The following is a 21911-nucleotide window of genomic DNA, read 5'->3' on the forward strand; positions in this document are numbered from 1 at the left end:
TCTAAAGATAACAGAGCTAAAGAGATCAACAAACGCTTAGTTCAATCAGTTTAGGGGTCTCCAAAAAACCTTATGGTATTTCCACGCAAGTTGGACTTGATCTCGTATCAGCTTTCACCTAGGATGGGGGAGGCATGTTTATAAAATGTTTTTGCTATTACATCAGCGTTGTAGCGTGAGCAAGATTGATGTTCTGTAGTGTAAATCGAACATTGCTAAGGGTCCTTTATTGGAAATGCTCTTATCGACTACAATGTCTTCAGAAGGCTTCGGCAAGCTTGTTGCCCACCGTCACTGAGTGTCCTCGCTGACTGAAAGTACACCCTTCCTATAATTGAACTTTTGCCAGATGTCAACATGCAAACGGGAGGAGCATTGCAGGAGGCGACAAATTCAAAATTTACCTAAAATGATGCGGAGCAAAACTCACACCGCCTACCGCCACGTGGGCGTGGCAACAAACAGACAATCTATCGAACAAACGAGTGGACCTACTAACATATGAAGAGCTGGATGTCGCCTGCATGACACTGTCATGATAATAAATAATGAAGCTGGCAATGCGCCTTATAGATTTCCCTTTATGCCCTGAAAGGTTTGGCCATATCCATATGTTGCGTTCACTATCTCCAACTTTTAATCGGCCCCCTTTTCGGAGGCATTGATCGAGAAAAGCCTGGTCTATTATAATATTGCGTTGCCGACACCCAAGAAATACTTAAACGTAATCATAACAGCTGTTTAACGGTAGCGGCAGGCTACTTGTTCCAAAACTCCACACGGCCTATAATCGCTGACGTAATTTTTGCCATTACCTCTTTTTAATAGCCGAGCTAATATATCAGTTCTGTCCGTTAGATTCACTGTGAGCTATATTGATGACTTTTCCGTCAATGGAAAAAGTCTGTCTATATTCATATGGTCACTGAACAGCCCAACGGTACAGGGAGCCTTCAGTCACTCATTAGTTGTCGCCTTATCGCTGCAAATCAACTATTGTTTTCAGCCTTTTTGTCCACCTGTCGAGTTAGTGGGAATGGCAGCAAATATCTATGCAGGCTATATCTCTCGGTTGAATGCAGTTGGGAGATCCGCGAACCCAAGATCAAGACAACCTACTATAGACGAGCTCGTATCTCCTACTTGCAATCATCTATCGAAGTAGTTACAGCATAGATTTGTCTAACATGTCATAAGATTGTTTCGACCACGTTCTATCGAAGACAATCTACTTTCTTCGCGTTTACCAAGCCAAGTCACTCTTTAGTGAAGAATATTAATTGATTAAACAATCTCGTCGTTACTATCGTTGTGTAGTTTTTTTTTTTCTAGCGTTTACATTGACGTTCAACTATACTTCTCACTTTAATGCAAACAACCTTTAGCAGAAAATGCTTTAATCGAGCGCGTTTTAACAAGTGTGTTTACTTGATCTCTGCATTCCATATATATATATATATATATATATATATGTGCATATATAACAAATACACAAATTTTCTACGTGTTCCTACATCACCTAATTAACAAGCAAAAATCGTTGCCGACCATCTTTTTTGCTTCGTACCACTTGAATCCGTCGCGTGTGCTAGCTCGGTCGTCATTCAAGCTAGCCGCTTATTATTTAGTCACTGTATAGTGCTATACAAAATCTGGCAATAGACTCGTTGACCTAAAATAACGGTCCCACATGAATAGCCAATAGGCGCAAATGTATAAATGCAGAAATATGAAATGTACACAGAACGGGTATTGTCAAGAGAACGATCGAATCACGCGATGTACCAATTCTTGGTATGGTAATTTCTTCCTGCATGCCTATCAGTTCACACGCAATCAATTCGTCATGCCCAGTCCGTCGTGTCACGGGGCAACTTTGTAATGCCAGTCCTAAATTAAAACGTTACGCGTCGTCTCCAGACGGTTGCGCCGAAGCACGTTTTTACGTGTACCACGATTACTAGTTTACACTCTGTTGTGAAACACGACAGCAGTGCAACAACAGCAAAAAATATGGATACATGTGTACACAGGCATTCTTACCTCTGTTTGGGTGAAGGCAGTGGTGTCGCCAGCCTCTCAGTTGTCATTGCCACCTACCAGACCCCAATCACCGGCCGATTTGCAGTAACAGCTCACTGCGGTGCCATAGCGACACACGTTACCGAAGGCAAGCGATGACTGACCTCTCCGCCAAGGTCGGCAACGATGGCGCTGATTCCAACGCGCCCGATCGTGCTGTTGTTATTGCTACATATGCTGGCATATCCATGGTTCGAACCGCTAACAGCGGCAGTCGGCAACACTAGCGGCTGTTAAGTGTCAGTATACAAAAGGCAGACTGTACAGCCATGACTGCCACCGCCACCAAAAGCGCCAGTCCACTAATAGGCTCGTGTATAAGGTATACGTCGTACGTGACGAGCGATATTGACCCAAACATTTTGGCCTAACTAATCATCTTATCTGGTCTATGAAAAGGATTGTTTTTGCTTTGTCACGATCCTCCTTTTTGAGTGCTCCGCGATCGACGCTAATAGTACAGGTCTTTATTGTTGTGCGTGCTCGTGATTCTACGAGCGCGTGAGCATGTTATTATCACGTTTCTTCAGCATGAGAGCTGTAGCCGGCTTCGACGACTTTGGCGGTGTGCCCTTGCACACGTTCACAGGGAATGACGAACAGAAAAGTAAATAAACTAGCGAAGCAGATGACAGACCAGAGGGTCAAACAAGCAGAGAAATACAGCAAGCGGAGCAAAAGAAAACAGAAGAACCCGGTAGCGAAGCAACAATACATGGTGGCGCCAGCAGAGAGTAGACGACGAATCAGCGACGGACCGAAGAATGACGGACTGTATGACCAGTGAACCTTACAGCGCCATAACGATGTTGGTCTAGTCATAATCATAATTTTATAGGTATCCGTCACGAGTAATTTGTGTTACTGTTAACGATACCTCTTGACACAGCTGTTTTCGGGAATTAGACTCATCGAGTTTTGGGTAATCTGCCAAAATCGGCGGTACAACTTCTCATGTATATATGCGCGGATGACGGCAAGCCTCTAAGGTAGAGCGGGTCTGGCGTTAAAAATGGAGCTTGGAATAGGGCGTACACAGTGCCAGGTTCATTGCCAACTCATCTGCCAGTGAATAGATGTGTTTTACTTAGGTTTCCGGAAAGCTTTTCCGATGGGAAAAGCCAAATAACAACAGAAAATGACGAATAGGTACAATGAAAATTCGACAGCTGTAGTTATATCTATGGATACAACGCGTAAATCCTACCTGTTGACTCATTAAAATACAAATATATTTACCCCATCGCAGAACGTATATTGCAGATAAACTAAAAAATGGAAGACTCTGAAGCACGATGTAATGACTTACTTACTCTTTGTCGTTCTGATGTTCTTCCAGCGGCCGTATCATCAACAAGCCGAGAGAAACGCTAAGACTAACCGAAGTAATATGAAGTCATTCTCATCCTTCTTCGCTTCAGTCATTTATTGGCATCGATTTTGCATTAAATCAAAGTCTGAGCCGTTTTCGAATCAACACGGGCTATATATTTTACCGTTATGGTCAGTAACTGCGGGATTGCACGGTCTTCAACGGACGTTGAGTCTGCGGCCACACCAAGCATGGTGTAGATAATCGAATGAAGTTCTTTTTAAACTTACGAACAGATTTGTAGATGAACAGAACTTTAGTGAGAGAAATGGCAAGTGTGAAATTATACTGTGTTTACTCTGCATATGTTTACTTCTGCAAATGTTATCCTGTTCCAATTTAATATAGAGCATGGGAAAGAAATAAGCTTCTGCTGGAAACAAGGATGGAAAAATTGTGAAACCTACAGCCGAGAAAAAGCTAGTTTACGGTGGAAACAGTATCCGTGTCAACAAAAAATCTGAAATCTGCTTTTCTTTTACCTTGTACAATAATATTAACGTTTAAACTTTCTGAATTCACAATTATTTAATATATGTTTTATAGGAAGGCAGAGTCGATATCCAGTAACAACAATTCTTCTGTTATAATGGCTGCTACCATACTGGGTATAGATATGCATTTTTTTTAATCCTATAGGTTTACATTTATTAAAATGGATTTTACTCCGAAAGCATGAAAATTCAAGATTAAGACGCTTGCGTTAGTTGAAAAAATCAACGATGCCATAAGCTAAGAACATTTGGTTTTTAACGAGGCCGTTTTACAGATTAAACCACATGTAGTAAATTAGGGGAGCGAGCTTAATATATCGTTGCTACTTCTAAACTTTGTATGAGCTCTGTGGGTGCGTATATTGTGTGGTAAGATTGTTTGATTTGTTATCATGTATAAACAAAAACAAAGCTAAAGATAAACTTAGATAATTCGCTGTATATAAAATGCGCCATCTCGTATATTGTCGCCTTTCTAGAGTAGACACTGATTTAATTATTCACTAATTTCGAAATAGTTGACCCATTAACATCGACGGACCTATTTTCGTAATTATTTTTGTGTAGCTTACCCATCAGAACCGCACTCCTTTGCCGCCGAACGTCAATGTTAGAAGATAGCATATATGTGGGCCTTTAATTCCGTGCGTCGGTTGTCCGTGGGTCAAAGTGCATGGCGTGAGTTTTTAATGGAATACGGGATAAAACTATTGCAACAGCTACAACAAGCGAGCCTGTCGTAATCGACAGTTTGTACACGATAAGATAGTAATTTTGCTATTATCTGAGTAAAAATGGCATTGGTGTTGCTCGAAGCTGAAGCGAGTTCTGTTGTTTGCAGAAAACCTTTGTCATATAACGTTCGAAATATTTCTTTTGGCTTCTGCCCAGCCGATTACAATCAATATATGAAATTACGTTGAACGATTCGGCCATCGTCGATGTATGAACTGTCGTCTTGGACGATGAAGTTGTTTTTTGCTTAACAACAACAACAACAATGACAGCAATCAAAATTCTGGTCCAGATAAATCGAAGTCTGTGATTACGTGGGGGCTTCGCTGATTCGGTGCTATGAAACGAGAACCACTGGTATATGTTTTCCCTGTTACTACAGGCTACTGAAAGGAGCCATCAATATTGTGATAATAATCAGTGATAGCCGTCGGCGACAAGGATGCCCAGGCTTGTGGGCTCGTCCATTCGGAAATACCGTGCATACAAAATCTAGTTCCCTTCTTCACACACGCATCAGCTTCCAGTTAGTAGCCTGTTGTCAAAGCACGTTCATTCCGAGAAGCAGAACTACACTGCTGTGCCGGACCAGACATGTCGAAAGCAAACGACAGCCTTGATCAGAATCAGAAAGGACAAAACTGCTCTGTATGTAGCATAAATATTTCGGATTAGCTGGTAACATCTAACCTACAGTTCCATGGACGTTTTGTCGAGGGAAATTTCTTGGCAAGGAATACAAGTAATTATGTTTTTTCCTTATATCGAAGCTAGCTACGGTCAGGTTGTGTTGGTCTGATTTTATACTCACGTCAATATATGAGCTGATCCAAGCGATGCAGTGGGCGAGACATATAATTAGGTATTCCATAGAACCTTCATCACACCTGTGTACCAACACGAACAGCTGTATATAAGTTATATGCATTAGACAAACTTCTGTTATTTGTCAACTTGACGAAAAAATATTGACCCTTCTATTGGCTAGATCTTTTTAAAGTCACATGTGTCGTGTGATACGGGTCGTGTCGAGTTAAAGTTGGTATCATTTGAAAGCCAATTGACCAGAGATAAATGCATGCAATGCTTTTACTGAGATAAACGGACGGCTACAAAATGCGTGAATTCTCTGCGAAAATTCGTTGTAACAAAAATCAAAATTCTATCACGGCAGAGGCATAAATGCTACCCGTAAAAAAACTCGTACTATCTATGGTCAAGATACGCTATTGAATGACAGACCCGAAAGGCAGTTCTGCTGCTTTGCTTCTGAAAATATACATGCCAAAGATGCCCCTCGTGGTAGCCGAGCAATTACGGAAAGAATTGATGAGGAATATTGAGTCCGGCCGACACCTCAGTAGTCACCATATCGTCAAGTGACAGACGATGGTGGATATTTAGTAATACTTTTTCTTTAAAAAAAAGCTGGCATGTTTTGACGTCACACGAATTAGAAAAATTTAGTCGGCCGTATTTCCATCTATGAAGCTTTACAACCAAGCAGTTCCCAAAACCGGTTGATCCCGAGTAATAAAAAACGGATCACATACAACAATGATGTGGAAATAAAATAATGTGCTCCACAGACCTATCTGTGGCAAAATTCACAGTGACGCCAAAAAAGGTTGGCGAGGTTGGAAGGGATCGGGCATCAGTAGCTATTGCCGCCTGTCCAAATGGTCAATTCGGACTTCTGCTATCAACAAGTCATATAAAGATTATAGCGACCCATTGAAACAAAGAGGCAATGACAGACCGCATACACCTTCAGCTACTTGGAAAAAAAAAGTTGAGGGAATTCAAACGGAAAAGTTTGATACATAATACGCTTAACCATCCGTCCAATTGCCCGGATCCACCATCTTGCAACGATCACCTGTTTTGGTCTTTGCAGAGCTCCCTAAATTTCACCTCGATGAACGGAAAGAAAACCATTTGCTACAATTGTTTGCACAGAAATGACATTTGCTCTAGAGTGATACTTTTCACGAATAGATTACAGAATGTCGTTAATCAAAGTGGTGGATGATTAGTTGAATAGTAGTACTTTGAAATATTCAAAAAAATTCATAGTTTTCCAACAACCTAATATTATCTAACCGTTTCAGAAGGTGATTCCTTCCAGCGATTCGAAATATATACGAGGTCGTCCTCCGGTATATCATAAATGATCAAGACTGAGAACCTATTGTTACAACTTTTCCACGGTACACACATATGTGACATCAGGCCGACTGCATAGACTCAACAATCGAGGTTCGCGAGTCGCATACATCGGCGAATATCTGCATTGAATCTGGCTACCGGTTTACTAGTTATCATTGAAATAGGAGTATGAGTCCACGCTAAATCAGCGAAGATATTTATCGCTTCGCCATGCTATGGACAACTTTCGAAATTGATCCACAGCCATGCTAACTGCTAATGTGGACACATAGTAGCGTCCCTCTCTATTGATAACTGCAATGATCTAAAATCGACGTGGCCTATTCACACCTAAGTATAATTTTTTGTTAACCAAATTTTTCACCTTATACACAGCCTATTTGTTACACGTGTCGAGAGGAAGTAGTAATCATCTATGAAATGATCCGTGCCACCACGACAGGGACTAGAAAAATATCATAAAGTTGATGCCGGCTGAATTTATTTCCAAGACCTCTTAGGAAATTGACTCCGTATCAATGAAAATATCGAACAGAAACAGTGTTTATCACCTTTTTTACTTAATAGATTTTCTTACTTAAGGCCCACATCGTGGCCGCAGCTGAATTTAAGCTTAAGCTATTATAGCTTATCTGTGCGATAGGCAGTTAGCGTGCGTTCACATAGATATTGATGGAAAGCAGGTATAAAAACAGATTATTCAACTGGTCCAGTGAACCGTTCTTTGCTTTTGTCCTAAGCTCTTAGGTCCACCATCCCTCCTGCCGACACACGATGCCTATGCCTGTTGACCAACTCGAATCGATTACGAGGTGCAATGTATCATTGGCTCAATCGAAAGAATTTTTGACATCAACCCTTTCGCGTAATAGATATTATTTAGGGGAACGGTTTTAAACGTTGAGTAAAACAACAGTAAATAAATAGGATTATGTTTTAACGAATGCACTAACGGGTACAACAAATGTGCTTGTTAATTATGTTTTTTTGTATTCACAGGCATGCCTTGATATTTGTCAGGCCTATTATTATATGAGCTCAGTAGACCTAAGCGTTTTACGTACACTAACGTGAGCAGCATCGAGGGACCACTGAGCCATCTTTGAATACCGTTAAATGTCTTGCTTTCGCAGTCTTCACAACTGATATATTAAAGCTTAGAACTTGTGAAGGCAAAAAGAAGAATCTTAGATCGTTGGGGTACCCCGCATTGCACCCTTGTAAAGCGTTAATGGGTCCTGCGTATGTTTACGTCATTATATCAATAAGCATAGATATATTTAATTTATACTCGATTAATGCTAATTCAGTAATTTGTTGTTTCTAGTGCCTAATTCAATCTAAGTTGCAAAGTGTCAAGAATTTTCCCGGCGGATTGGGGTAATTGGGATAGACAATGATCAAACAAGAGCAGTTCGTCAGCCTTGCGCTCTACGATTGACCCATAACTGGTCCTGCTTAGTGATACATATGTCGATAAAAAAAAAAGTTAAGGGTGGTGCCAAAACTACAGTTGGTTGGACGCTGTCGATAAATGTTGCCCGCATAATTATAGTATGATATTTGCCTTTGAAGGTGTTTTTCTTCGTTCTTTCCCAGATAATGAATACATTTTTTGTCACCATAGATGCCGCCCTCTTTTTTTCGCTGCGTTTACAATCTAGTAGTAGTTGAAGTAGTCTTGCTGAATATGCTAAGAAGCGAAGCAGCGTTTGCTATAAAGTGAACTGGTAACTTTTGTATGTCTCGATTCAAGCAGAAGCTCAGGACAAAAAAAAAAGCCAGCTTCATGTTTCATGTGTCTCGTCAAAGTGTGCGAAACTTAGATCTGGGAGGCTTCGACCTTGGCTTTGTCGTGTTTCTCATTATAACCGATATGCTAACTACTAAAATAGGCACTTCAATTCCGCATCGTTTTTTTACTTTTCTGAATTCCACATCGACTTCGACAAACGATACATCCGTCAGTTCTGGACACCTATCTCTAGAAAATTTCGATAAGCTCACCATAGTATTTCGTCTATTCGAAAGTCGCTAAATCGTCACTGGATTTCAAAATTTACTGACACCAGAAGACTGTTGTTGTTTGGATCAATCTTTGAATCTACATCATGAGGAAATTCTAAACATAACGTTATGCCTCAGTGCGGCCAAAATCTTCTGGGTGGCTGTAGAAGCTGTTTTTTGTATTCGTGAAAATTATGTTTCAATAATATTGTTTATTCGCTGTGAAAACGAAAAGTGATGGTGCCGCAGGTTTGGCAACAGTATAATTTAGAACTGAATTTCTTGCCTTGAGGAAATGCTTTTGGATTTGAGCCAAACGCGCCTAGACGGAGTGCTACTCGTGAACATTTAAACTTCGGAGTGGCTAACTTACTATGAATGCCTCACGACCTACCTGTACGCAGTAATTCTGTTTTTTCTGGAAAAAATTAGTCTGACATTGCAGTTAAGTTGTTACAATCGTGCATTAGAGTTTGCTGAAACCAATGATCCTTATGATCTCGTCGAATATTTGTCGCTTTACAAGATCTAAATCGTTTTCGTCCCATGTCCGATAAACAGAACGTAATTCAATAAAAACATTTACATAGCATGTCCCCCTTTCAAATGGCTTCACTTTATCCTCTGGTAACAACGCTTACTTCGAAAGCCATATCATTTCGGATCAAGAACAGATAACGTATTGCTACTTAGATTTTGCTCACGACGTTGAGCTTAATTCGACATAGCGTCTTATCACAGCCCTATTTCATCATTTGCTTTTAATCTAGCGCCTCGTCTGACATTTGTCAATTTTACCATACAAGGAGCTAACTGTGGGTAAGTTCACCTTAAACACTTAAAAACATATTATATACAATAATATTGTATTAGTCAATTCTCTGTGTCGTATTTATGCAGGCCCACTTGACAAGACTATAATTATGGTTCGTAGCGTTTAGACGACGTTAACGCCCGGTACCCGGCGAAAAGAATTCATAGAGGCATGATGAACCTCTTCTGTATTTTAATTTGGCACGACGTAAAAAAATCCTCTGATTTACATCTAAGCCCATATCAATCCTGATCTGCCTAACGCTCTTCAATCCATTTAACGAGCGGATGCGTAACAGAAATGTGAAGGTAATCAATCTGAGCGCGACTCGAGGGGTGGCCATTTAGAGACGGTTTTCCATTCTTTCTCGTGTTTGTTTTCATAGGAAATTCCTTGAATATCCTGTGCTGCCTGTGAACGGGCGATGTCCGCGAAACTTCGTCCCCATTAAAAACACCTCGACTTTTAATCGAAGATTCTGGCGCCACTGGGGCATCTCGTTATGCAGTCATTTCATTGTTGTCATTCTTCACTCATGTGTGGGTGACATACATGCATTGTATTTTTATATATTGTGCGCTGTACATGTTTTCTGTCAAAAAGATGTTCGTTCTCAAATAGGTTAGGTATTATTTATGTACGCGCTTAAGTGCTAACCACGAATGAAGTGGCGGTTCATACAAAATAACATAATCAATAGATCGCCTGATTCAGTATCTGGTATTTCTTTGGTTATGTCTTCATAGTCATTTTTGCGAATGGAATTATCGTTTTGTCTCATGTACATTTTTGAGGTTCGGTTTTAGTGAGGCTAGCAAGTTAACTACCTATACTAAATACAATGTCACTGCTTACTAACTACCACATATATGTTAGCGTTATGTGTAATTTGGTTCACCCCATATATCTATAAAATAGCAGATCATTGCTCGGGATTTTAAAATCTCTGGTTATCATGCGATAACCCGGGATTTGAAACCCGGTACTTACTTTTTCTGGCTACATGTTGTAGAAACGGCTTGTTTTTACTGATTTCAACTGTATTAAAACATACTACAGCTCGGATCTTTCACATCCTTTGGACTGTTTTTACATATCATGACAGCGTCATCTAAACGTTTAAAACTGCCTTCACTTTGCCAATGATAATGCTAAGAATAAGATTAGAACATGCTCTCCATTAACGCCCTACGTTCGGCAGTTAACATTTTTCTTTTGTCTTTTTTGTTTAATTTAAAATGATTGCTTGGGTAATATAATTTACGTACGACAAGATACTTCCAGAATAAGGTTTATTTTCTGTTGACTGAGTGTGGCGCTCAACCCTAACGGTTAGAGGTGGTTCCGTCTGTATTTGTAAAAACACATGTATCAGTAAATAACACGTATTTGATAAACTAAAGTCACTGAGACGTAACACGACAAACAGCAAATGAATGATGTTGCAAGTACGATGTATTAAAGGAGTTGAAACTACGCTACCTCAGTGACGACCTAAACCGGATTGAACTTTGTTAGGTTCATTAGAGTACGTGCAAACTAGTAATCGCACAAATCTTAACGAGTAAGCGAGAGACACAGATATATTCGGCAAAAGCTCCATTGACAGACGATACAACAAAGCTATGTGATAATTGATGATGGAAGTTTAACTACAGCCGTTTGTCTTTGCTGCTGTTTTTTTTTATATCCAACAATTCGACTGGGATCCCAATAGCAAATATCGGCAAAGACGGGCTCATGTTTGAGTGAGATCTCTGTATGTTCTCATACTGTTAATAGACCAGCATCGATACCAGCAATAGCAGTTTATTCGAGGTATAAATCAAAGAGAAAGGCGGCTTCAGGCCACTTCGAATAAGACTCATTGTAAAAATTCTAGCTGCCACATAACACAGTGGTAATACTAGTTATTGTTTTTTAGATGGACAAAATACGTTTAGCTGTTTTCCTATATGACTCGAAAGATCTAGCTGAGGACATGTTTATATTAAAAAAAATCAGCAGTGCCGTTGACCTCAACTATTTTTATTATACGTAGATAACGTTTAGAAAAACACCAAGGCTGTTTTACAAGGCAAACATAGAACACGTTTTCCGGTTTGTGTAGAAACTTTGGAAACAAGATTGGTCAGCTTCTTCATTATTAGTTGCGCTATTTCTAAAAGATGTGCTTATTTATTGGGCATAATAAGCACATTGATGGACTGCAGAAAAACAATCATCGAACTCGGGTCATATGCCTGTCAAAAAGAATACAATTTGCCCTTAAGTAGTAATAAATTTACCGTAAGAAACTGTTTTTCCTATTATGTTTCTTACTTGTTATTCTTGTTTCTAGACGAGTGTCTGGTAATCGGACATGATAATATTGCATGATTACGCACACTAAAATTAAAATACAAATGCTAGATCAAGCTGAATCAATTGGCGCCTGCCGATTAAACTCGTAAGAAAATGGGGCTCTTACGCTCGTCAATACAATTTGTACCTGCGTCATAGCAACTCAACTTTCTAGAACAATTTTCTGCAGCCGCACAAACTACTTAGCTGATAGATTGATTATGACTCTAAATCAACCAAGAATTGCCCACTCCGCACAATTTCCCATCGAGGGCTGTCATGTAAAAAATATATTTATAGGTATAATTTCTCCCATGCAGAGGACGAGGTGCGCCTCTCTGTGAAGCTATGCTCACCCACATGTGTCCTACAGCTTTTGGCGTGTGCGTTTCATCGTCCTAGGGACGCATACGATTCTATGTACCTCTACACCCTAGAAATCGACAGCATACGTAGTGCCAGTCATTGTCGAAGGCCTCTGAAGATTTCCAGAAGCCCCTTGAAGCTATTCAGTCGCAACGATCGACAACAATCGAAGGCGACCAAAACATAAATAAAGTTAAAAAAAGCCATTTTTTATTGTTGTGGCAATACGGCCCACGTGTAGCAGCAGAACTGACAGCAGGTTTCAAAATCTTGACTAGTACTAGTGGATTGGCACGGACAATAACGTTTGTATTTAGCGGGCAAAAGATGAACGTCGTTACGCTACTTATATCGATAGGGCAAAACGTCGCGCTGCACTTATTATGTTCTAGACCATAGGAACACATTGGTGGAACTCAATAAACACTGTGATCATAATTCGGCCATGCAGAATATTATGCAGATGAAAAGAAAAAAAAACGTTGACAGTGAAGTCAGGACACAACAGGAACTAGTTCGGTTAATGTAGGGCCGGCCGGATCTATCTTACCCAATATATTTGACTACACAGTCATGCGACAATATATACAGTCATATACGCATGTCAGCTAAAGCTACAGCCGATTATCGGTATTCTTACCTAAATGACAATGACTCCGACTAAACAAAAAAGGTCTCGTTAATCGATCTTTGCCACAGGACACGACGATCCTGGAACTTTTATTATTATAACATCCTACTGCCACCTTGTGACTCACCTAAACTCAAGACAATTAAAAGTGCGCTTGTTTCGATTGCGCTCCTCTGTAGCAAAGGTCGCATGAGCCATAAAAAGAGATTTTCTTTATTAGGTCTAATAATTTTCTCTGTTATGGCTAATGGTAATTAAGAAAATATGTATATTAATATTATTGATCGTTATGAAAAGCTCTGTGGGGCAGAAAGCCAATAATAGGCTGCTTGCACCGCGCAGGTTTCTCGGGAAGCTTCGTTCTGCTTCAGCCCCTCCATCAACAGTTACGCCTGACTGTTTTTCCTTGCGCGTTTTTTGGCTTAGTCAATTGAGCTTCCCTTGTCCGGCGAGCTCCTCGGAAGAAGTGCCGTTTGCCAAAAGTGCACATCTCCCTTGCTGAGCTTGGGAGTTCCTTAGAATGTGTGAGTTTTGTGTAAGCCTCATCAAAGATCTCTGCTTTCTCAGTGTAAAAGCATTGTTGTCACATGTGTGTTGTCATGTGGCCATTGAATGAAATGAAGGCGTCTATAGCTGCCGATAGCTTCTCGAATAGTTTCTGCAAGTAGCGATCCGCCGGAACAGTTTGTTCGAGCTTAGAACATTGATATACTGGCAGCTATCTATGCCGGGATCGATTTTTCAGCGTAACGAAATTTAGCATTCAAATGTACGTTCGTCAACTTTTCGTTGGCCAAGGCGATTCTAATTCATTGAACGATAGCAAAATATACACTCGTCATCCGACTATCATAACAATTTTCAGCAACATCATAAACATCCTACGATAAAGAAACTGGTCTTCTGTACTCGCATAGTTCTGTGCGGTACGAAAAAACCTGTTTGTTATTTGTTAGCAACTCAAGTTGTGTCGCCGACGCTTTCAGAGTAGCTAATAGCATCTAACTCACAGGGCTCGAAGTCGATCTTCTCTAAGCGTATTAAAGTGATTTAATGGCCGAAGTGCGTGTGGTTCGGGCAAATGAAGAAAACTCATAACGTAATTTAAATACATACAAAAATGTCAATTTGAATTAATTAAAAAAATATTGGCATAAGGCATCGGTGCTTGTCATCCAGGTTTCGTGGCATGCTGTTGGTAAACTGGAAAAGTACCCGTCTATATCATGAAAACCGGTTTCAACGGTCTCACTTGATCGGCAACTGGAATCGTGTCTCGAAGATTCGAGACGCTAGTCTTTGACGCCGTGTACCAAAGGGTCAGCGGACGCCATTTTTTCAGACACGACAAAATATTACTCGCCAGAAGTGTGGCTTAACAAGCGCTTCAGTTAGACTTATGCAAAAACTTGTATTTTACGTATACCGCATGTTTTAGGCTCTCAGTAAATCGATTGCCCACGTATAGCAGAATTTTCGTTTGCAAATTAAAAACATTAATACACGAACATCATTCTATGTCACCGTTATTGTGGAGCACTTTTTTATAGGATCAAGGATAAGAGCTGCCAAATACTCATAAGCGCAAAATAGCGATGCGTTTATCCGTTTTGCAGAAAGTTACGTTCATCAATCGTTTAAGGCACGGCAGACTTTTGAAGGTCGTTTGGGCTGGTCTTTTGTTTCGTAGGCCCAGTTTCGGAATACTTCCGCTTAACGAAATAGACGTTCAATAAACTTCCTTCGTCTTCACTAATAGAGCTCTTTCACTTAGCCGAGATTTCACTTTCGACTCGAAACACAGTCTGCAAACACTACACACCCTGTAGTGTGACAAATGAAGTCTGCCTTTTCGCCTGAGCCTTAAACGACTTATCTGATCTTACGTGACTCGCGCATTGACTAGTTGCCCCTAGGAGACCTTGTGACAGTTCAGCAGTGCGTTTGGGGTAGTCCCAGTTTTTCTCTCCATAATTATAATGGGTTTTAAAGTATCCAAATGAGCTACACTGTACGGGGTAAATTTCAAACACCAACTATGGTTTCATACAAGAGTTGTCATATAATATCCGAACGGCAGCCGATCTTTGCACACCAACAGAACCATCGAATCGAAATAAAAATCAATCAGCAACGTCCTCCATGAAATGCTAGAAAATCGAAACCTAACCTATCCAACAACAAATATACTATTATTTAGCAACATATATATTTTTACACAATCTTTGTACAGCTTTACGACACTTCTACTTAATTCAGCCATTCTAGTGGCCCATAGCAATACTACTAAGGATAAGATACAATTGTACTTTGTTTTTATTGTATATTTGCCTTGGGTTATATTATTTACTATTCATCTTTATCGTGAGCGTGCGTACATCGTAACACAGTGAAATTTCTGAACACTCACCTGGTCCAACGGTGCGCAAGGGCTTGTTCGAATGGAGCAGTCGGTAGCACAGATAATTTCAGCACACGGCCGGAAAATGTGAGTCCACTGCGTAAAAGTGCGCGAACGTGCAACTTCACGAAAGAAACTCACTAATCCGATGGGAATGAACCGCAGCAATCCACATACGGGTACGGTGGTTCGGTCCGAGTTCAGTAGCGACGGATTTTTATGATTTTTTCGCGTGATTATTATACGCTAAATAGTCTTAACCAATCGAATTCCACTGAATCAAGATGCTGTCTCTAATTTTGCACCGATGAAGATGTACCCTTCACTATAAAATCCAGGTTACAGACGCAGCATTTCAGCACAGGGATAATCCCACTTGTTATAAGCGCTTAATTATGCAAAGGCTTCACAAGGGAGGCAATGACCCAACGAAGCCAGCCGCTGTGAACTTCGAATCGAATCCCTGCTTAAGAACAGTTGAAATCGTCGCTGTCTTCTTTTATTTTAGAAGAGTCGTCTATTTCCTTTCAAATACCAAGTACGAGGATAGAAGCTTACTTTGATTTAATGTAACCAAACTACTGGACCAGTCGAACGATACAAAAGAATCCATCACGTTTTAGCAACAATCCTTAAATTGCAATTGAACTTCCCCGGCAGGAACTCTGGGCCTAGTTTATTGTTCGGTGACTCTTGACTCGAGAAGTCGTTCCCGCTACAGTTCTCTAGATCTGCAAAGAACTTTGATGCTTCTGCGCTCGTTGTTCCTAATAGCGCAAACGTATGACAGCAAGCAATGCTCTGTCTGTTCGTAGCGGCACCGACAGTGGTCTATTATTGTTTCTATCTGGTGGTAACGTTTTCTAATGACGGGAAACGCCTTGTCATCGCGGTGAACAGCCACCGCTGTGGAGAAGGCGCCGGTGAGGAGGGAGACTCGCAACTGCTAACGTGGTTTGCCTGTTCAGAAAGTCTAGCACAGCAAGCTGGCCAGCAAGAGTCAACAGAAACCAAGTAAACATCAAAAAAGCAGCAGCAACAGAAGGATTAACAATATTAGCAGTACTAAAAATGCCGGGTACAGAAAACTGCAATAGTACTGCCAACAGCGGCGGATAGGATGGCCAAGTCGGCGGTGTCAGCGATAGCAGCGGTGATCGCAGCGTCCAACAGAGTGAACAGGTGGAGCCAGCCAGTAAGATAAGCGGCACTGCGCTCCTAGGGGCCTCTATGTTCCGAGTTCTGTGTCCTATTCCTGAGTCGAACAAGGCAAAATTTGGGGACGCCAACAAAGTTTGTAGCCCATACAATGACTGTGCAGCGTCAACAGTAGGGACATCATTAACGGTGACGGCGAAAGCGGTTCCAGTTAAGGTGGCTCGTTCCTCGGCCGCCCCCCAAAGGCCCATGAGGCTTTGCCCCTTACTTTCACTTGCCGTGGTATTCGTGCACGCGGAACCGACTTCACTGTGCCACTGAAGCACCGGCTTGAGACGGATTGTTACTATTGATAACAACTCATGCTCCGACCGATGCTTGTTGAAGTCGGTTTAAGTTTGCTGATGTCAAGCGCAGCTCAAACAATTTGAGATAGCGCAAGCAACAATACATAGATGCTGCAGTGCCCTTGATTAACTGGTTGGAGCTAACTGCGCGAATAGCTACACAGATCGACCTATGACTGGGACTATTATTACAAAGAAAAATAGTATCGAAATATCTCGTCGAGCTGCTACACCATCTCATCGAGGCAGACTGTGTAGTTTTCAGCATCAGCGCGATCAAGACGGATACGCGATTACTACCAGTGTGAGCCAGTGGCATTGAGAGGCAGCGCGGTTTGAAGCCTATGACCGAGCAAAATAAGCCAGATCAAAAAATCCTTGTATCACCTAGATGTGCCTGACATTACCGGAAACAAGCACATATAGCAAAATAGTTATTCCTGTCTGAGTGAACTAGCTGGCAGTCCAATGTGCAGGGTAAAGGTAGATGTCTGAAAGGCAACGACGGAAAACAAATGGCCCCAGCTGCAGAAGATCGCGTAAAAAGGCAATGAGAGAGAAGTTATATTGCTAACGTTTAGTAAAAGGTTCAATTCTTCGTACCAGCGGTAAACGGGACCCTTTTTTTAACAACAGGTAAAGTATTTACACCGATCTACCTGTAGTACAATGGCGCGTTGCCGCTCACGATAGTCATTTTAAATAAATCTTGTTATAGTCAGAATAATGCGAACCTTAGTATATCGATACATAAAAATGTTGTTAGAACACCTTCCTTTGTGAGTTTGCTTTGTTATCTGTCAACAGTATTTTAGCTATTGTAACTTTACCTGTCCTCTGTAACTCTGGTAAAGTAGACGTCGGTGACTCTGACAAATCTACATCAAACGGTCAACAAACAAGTAAAGACTTTAAGACCTGGCTAGCTTGAATCTTGATTGGTTTTATTTACCCGAACTCACAACCAGTCAGTCGAACTGTCACTGGAGGATTCGGATGACGGATCGGAAATGTTTTCGCTATGGATTCTATCGGATCTGGATGGCTAGACCTTGTATTTCGATTATATTGAACCTCACACAATACGGCACCTATTTTGTAACGGACCGTGTTTGCAGTGCACGTGTTATGAAGCTGGAAACGTCTTCGGCAAGTACCATATTTTCAGGTTTAAAAGCCTTGTTCCAACGTTCACTGTTTTCCATTATAGCAGTACGACTAACTCAGAACTCTTTCTAATTTCAGATTGTGGACGACTTTTACGAATGGTTATATCATAGCAGAAGATGAAAAATTCACTCTGTATTCCTTGTTTCAGGAAGTTGCCTAGGCAGATGGCTAGACTAACAGAATCGTGTACATTTGATTGCCATTCTTTTACGCGTAGATATAGCAAGTAAAAGCCTAGCTTGCCTAGTCAATTGTGGGGAAGATCGGGAATACAGCTGTAGAAGATACGGCGTACTTCGCCGAATCTCTTAACGTATCTGAACGTGATTTGGTTATCCTATTAGGTGTACCACTAACACGTATATTCTGATATTCGAACTGCGCAGTTCCAATTGGGTTACATTATAGACATACAATTGTGTACATTATAGACAGAGTTTCACTTATGCCAATATGCCAGATTCTATACTGGGATCGTATAGGTATATGAAGGATACCGCGGACATTTTTGTGCGGTTTCCTTCATTGTAGCAATAAAGATGAAGTGGTTGGCCGAAACGTGTCTTTTTTAATTATCTTCTGTAGCTAGCTGGTGCCACAGGAATTAGAACTTCGCCAGTCTCTGTGTGCTGTAACGGTCAAGCCGTCAGTTTCTCATCCCATGATGGAAAGTACTAAACGATTCGACCTAAAATAGGACTGAGGGATGATTTTTTTAACTATGTAATTTGCTCATAGCCGAGACGCGAAAGTCTTCTGATTTTAGTCGCTGGAGGTAGTTTTATCATAAAAAGAGCGATATCTCGCCCATATTCGACGGCAACCCATGCAAGCTTTGGGGCATATATGTTCAGAGCTGAGAGCTGCATCTCAATTCCATCAAGGCCTACTCGGCATCGTAGACGGCGAAAAAATGGAAATCTATTTTCAAAACCTCGTCAAATAGCGATCTAAGCTTGTATAGTTGTAATGTTAATATAGTGGAAAAATTATGCATTTCTAGCATCAAATATGCCTGCCATGCGTCCTTAAAGATAGCGCAGAATATAGTTTGAGCCTCTTCTCGATCGGGATGTCTTCTAACGAATAAGGCAAGATATAGGTTTAGGGTTTTGAGAAAATTATATATGTGGGCTTTTGAAACCTCCGAGCTGAGTGGGAAGCTCTCCCGCATACCCCTCCCCCCACAATTTGTGGATCGTATTGTTGAATTAAAAAAATATTGCAGCCAAATTTTTCATAACATATTAAACAGAAAAAAAAACACACTGATGTTCTTAGTTTCAAAACATACTCCCCTATTAAGCCAAAATTAGATTGGAGCAGTCTTCAATATGGCCCGATGATGACATTTTCCTGTTTATGCATGTGGTATGGATATCGCGGCCTAGTAGTAAGACCAACAGTTCAACATGTCTACTTCTTATTCTCTAAACGACTTTATTTCTCCAGGTCTTCCCTAATTGTCAGATTGTATCTTTGACTTTACATTCTGATGAAGTTCTTTTAGAGTAGCTCCCCATTTTTTTGTATAGAACTTCATTTTGGACTTCTCAATTAATGCGACTTCTATTACTATCCTGTTTTCTAAAAGGAATTTAATATTCGCTAATAGCAGCTCATCCAACAAGTAAATATAAATGGATATTACATGTGATGGAGAACATACTTGCGGGGTTGATCTATTGAACACTTCAACGAATCGTGAATAATATCTACCAATAAATTGATGTCCTTTACTTCAAAGTACCAGCTTCGTTGGACCGGTAATAAGTTCGTGTAGCCAGCTTTATAGAAGCTTTTCGTGCATCTATAGAACCTATGCGGCACATTCATTTTTCAGTTAAATACGCAACGACTGACCTACAGGGCTTGGGCTAACGGTTCGCACTAGACCCATAAATGTACTCAAAAAAAGTCAGTATTCCATTATTTCCTATTGTACTTAACTATAGCATTTAATTCGAAACGGTTTGTAAGGCAAAAACAAAATATGAGGGCATAAATTGTGTCTCCCATTTAGTACAAAAACAGCAATATTGATTTTCGAGTCTAGCTAGCGTTGCCATTAAGGATGTATGGTATTTTTGGTCTGATTTTTCTTCGATCTTAAATAATAAAAAGTCCTTCATCTTGTATAGACTCATTTATAATATCTGTGATACCAATAAGCATTATACACACAAGTTTTTCAGATATAAATTATATTTTTTTTGAGGTTTTGAACACTAAGTCAAAATTAAACAGGCATTGGAATAATCAGTGTGAATGAACCTAAAAAAACACTTATAAAAATGACGCATACGTACCCAAAATAAATATATGAAAAGACAAAAAGGTGTACATAACTAATCTTCAACCTAAAACCTATCAGTAATTTCATTGGGCTCCACTAGAGCAATCAAACTAGTACCCGCTGAACGTCAATGATACATACACAGAAATTAAGCGATGTCAAATAAATTCCGTCTTTAAATAATTGATTCCAACCCCTAAACGTTTTCTTCGTCATCGTGCTGAATAGATCGCTACCATCGGTTAAGGCTGACTAGTGCTTCACCATATAGCGCAATCGCCAATTCTGTCAAAAGCGCCACAAACGACGAGCCTTTAAAAATACTCGTTTATTTGCACAGATTCAAAGATTTCTGCTAAACCCTAGAGAAGCTTTTTATTTTATTCGATGCAGATATTCGAAGTCCGCGAGCCTGGCTCGCATCACTCCGAACTCGGAGCAACTGTGCAAACCCGTGCCCGACCTAGCAGACGTTGTCTAAAATCGAGCTTAAGAGTCATTGATGCTGCGCGGCGTGCTCAGGGGTGCTAACTCGAAGGTCGGACGTGCGCAAGGAAAAATCAGTTGTTGAAATTCTGTTACTTGTTGCAATAAATAGTTCATATATACGTTGACCAAAGGATATTTTTGAGAGCTACAATGTGAAAACAAATATACTAAACATGCATGGCAGCTTTATTTTCGATCGCCCGATCTTCTGTGGCTTGTTCAAATCGCACAAGGTTCGTTTCGCGGCTTCGAAAACGACGCCTAACAACAGTACTTGGCCTAAAACATAAAAAATACAACTGATTAGATACCTTAAAAAAACGCCCGATAAATTTCAACGACAATGTGCTCCCTGTAGCTTAAAGTTAACGATATATTTTTAACGCGACATAGCCATGGTGAACTGGGAACAGCCACAGCTGCGGTGACGCTCTTTCGCACAAAGACAAAAGTATACTAGGCCAAATTTCGCAACTCGGAATCGGTTTTTTTCGCTGTAGGCTGTAACGTAAGTTTCCTTAACGGGAAAGGGATAGTTGCAGCGGGCTCGCTTAACGAAACACAGCTATGAGGCCCCTTATAATCCGATTACTCATATAACATGGCGCTATTTCCAACAACCAACCAAACCATTATTTCTACTTTTTAAGGTAACGTAAAGAAAGAATATGATATTATTCGACTCGGAATAAGGAAATCCCTAGAAAAACCTCGATGAGTTTTAAGCCTTAGGCCTGATACCTCTGGCCTTCGGATCGCTTGCAGTAATAATATTATTTCCTACAACTTAGCTTTGGCCTGACGATGCTAAATAGTAATATGTGTAAAAGTATACGTAAAATGTTACTTAATTTCGCCAACATTCTCGAAATTAAACTTTACAATTAAGCTACTTACTCCATTGGATTGTCGGTCCTTGTTTGTCAACACCTCCATAACTCAGTCACATTCTCAGGTAGAAATAAACTAAAGAGATAAGCGGCTACAAACACTTCAGTTTTTTGTCCGCAGAATAAAACACTTGCGTTGCATGTACA

At 40.5% G+C, this 21911-nt stretch overlaps 1 protein-coding gene across 3 annotated transcripts in view; it reads right to left on the minus strand.

Annotated features, from left to right (window-relative positions):
* The window catches only part of LOC111266369 (E3 ubiquitin-protein ligase AMFR), a 47100-nt gene extending 31570 nt beyond the window's left edge, over positions 1 to 15530 (minus strand). The window contains exons 1-2 of one of the 3 annotated variants that reach the window (XM_022843813.2): positions 15424 to 15530; positions 5495 to 5570 (exon numbers count right to left, since the gene is read on the minus strand). In XM_022843813.2, coding sequence (XP_022699548.1) covers positions 5495 to 5554 — 60 coding nt within the window. In that variant the 5' untranslated portion in view covers positions 5555 to 5570; positions 15424 to 15530. The remainder of the gene's footprint in view (positions 1 to 5494; positions 5571 to 15423) is intronic. The other 2 variants (XM_086970877.1, XM_022843815.2) reach the window with 2 other exon arrangements.
* Positions 15531 to 21911: the final 6381 nt, after the last annotated feature.

Source organism: Varroa jacobsoni, unplaced genomic scaffold, assembly GCF_002532875.2.
Source record: "Varroa jacobsoni isolate VJ856 unplaced genomic scaffold, vjacob_1.0 scaffold_1076, whole genome shotgun sequence".
NCBI classification, from domain to species: Eukaryota; Metazoa; Arthropoda; class Arachnida; order Mesostigmata; family Varroidae; genus Varroa; species Varroa jacobsoni.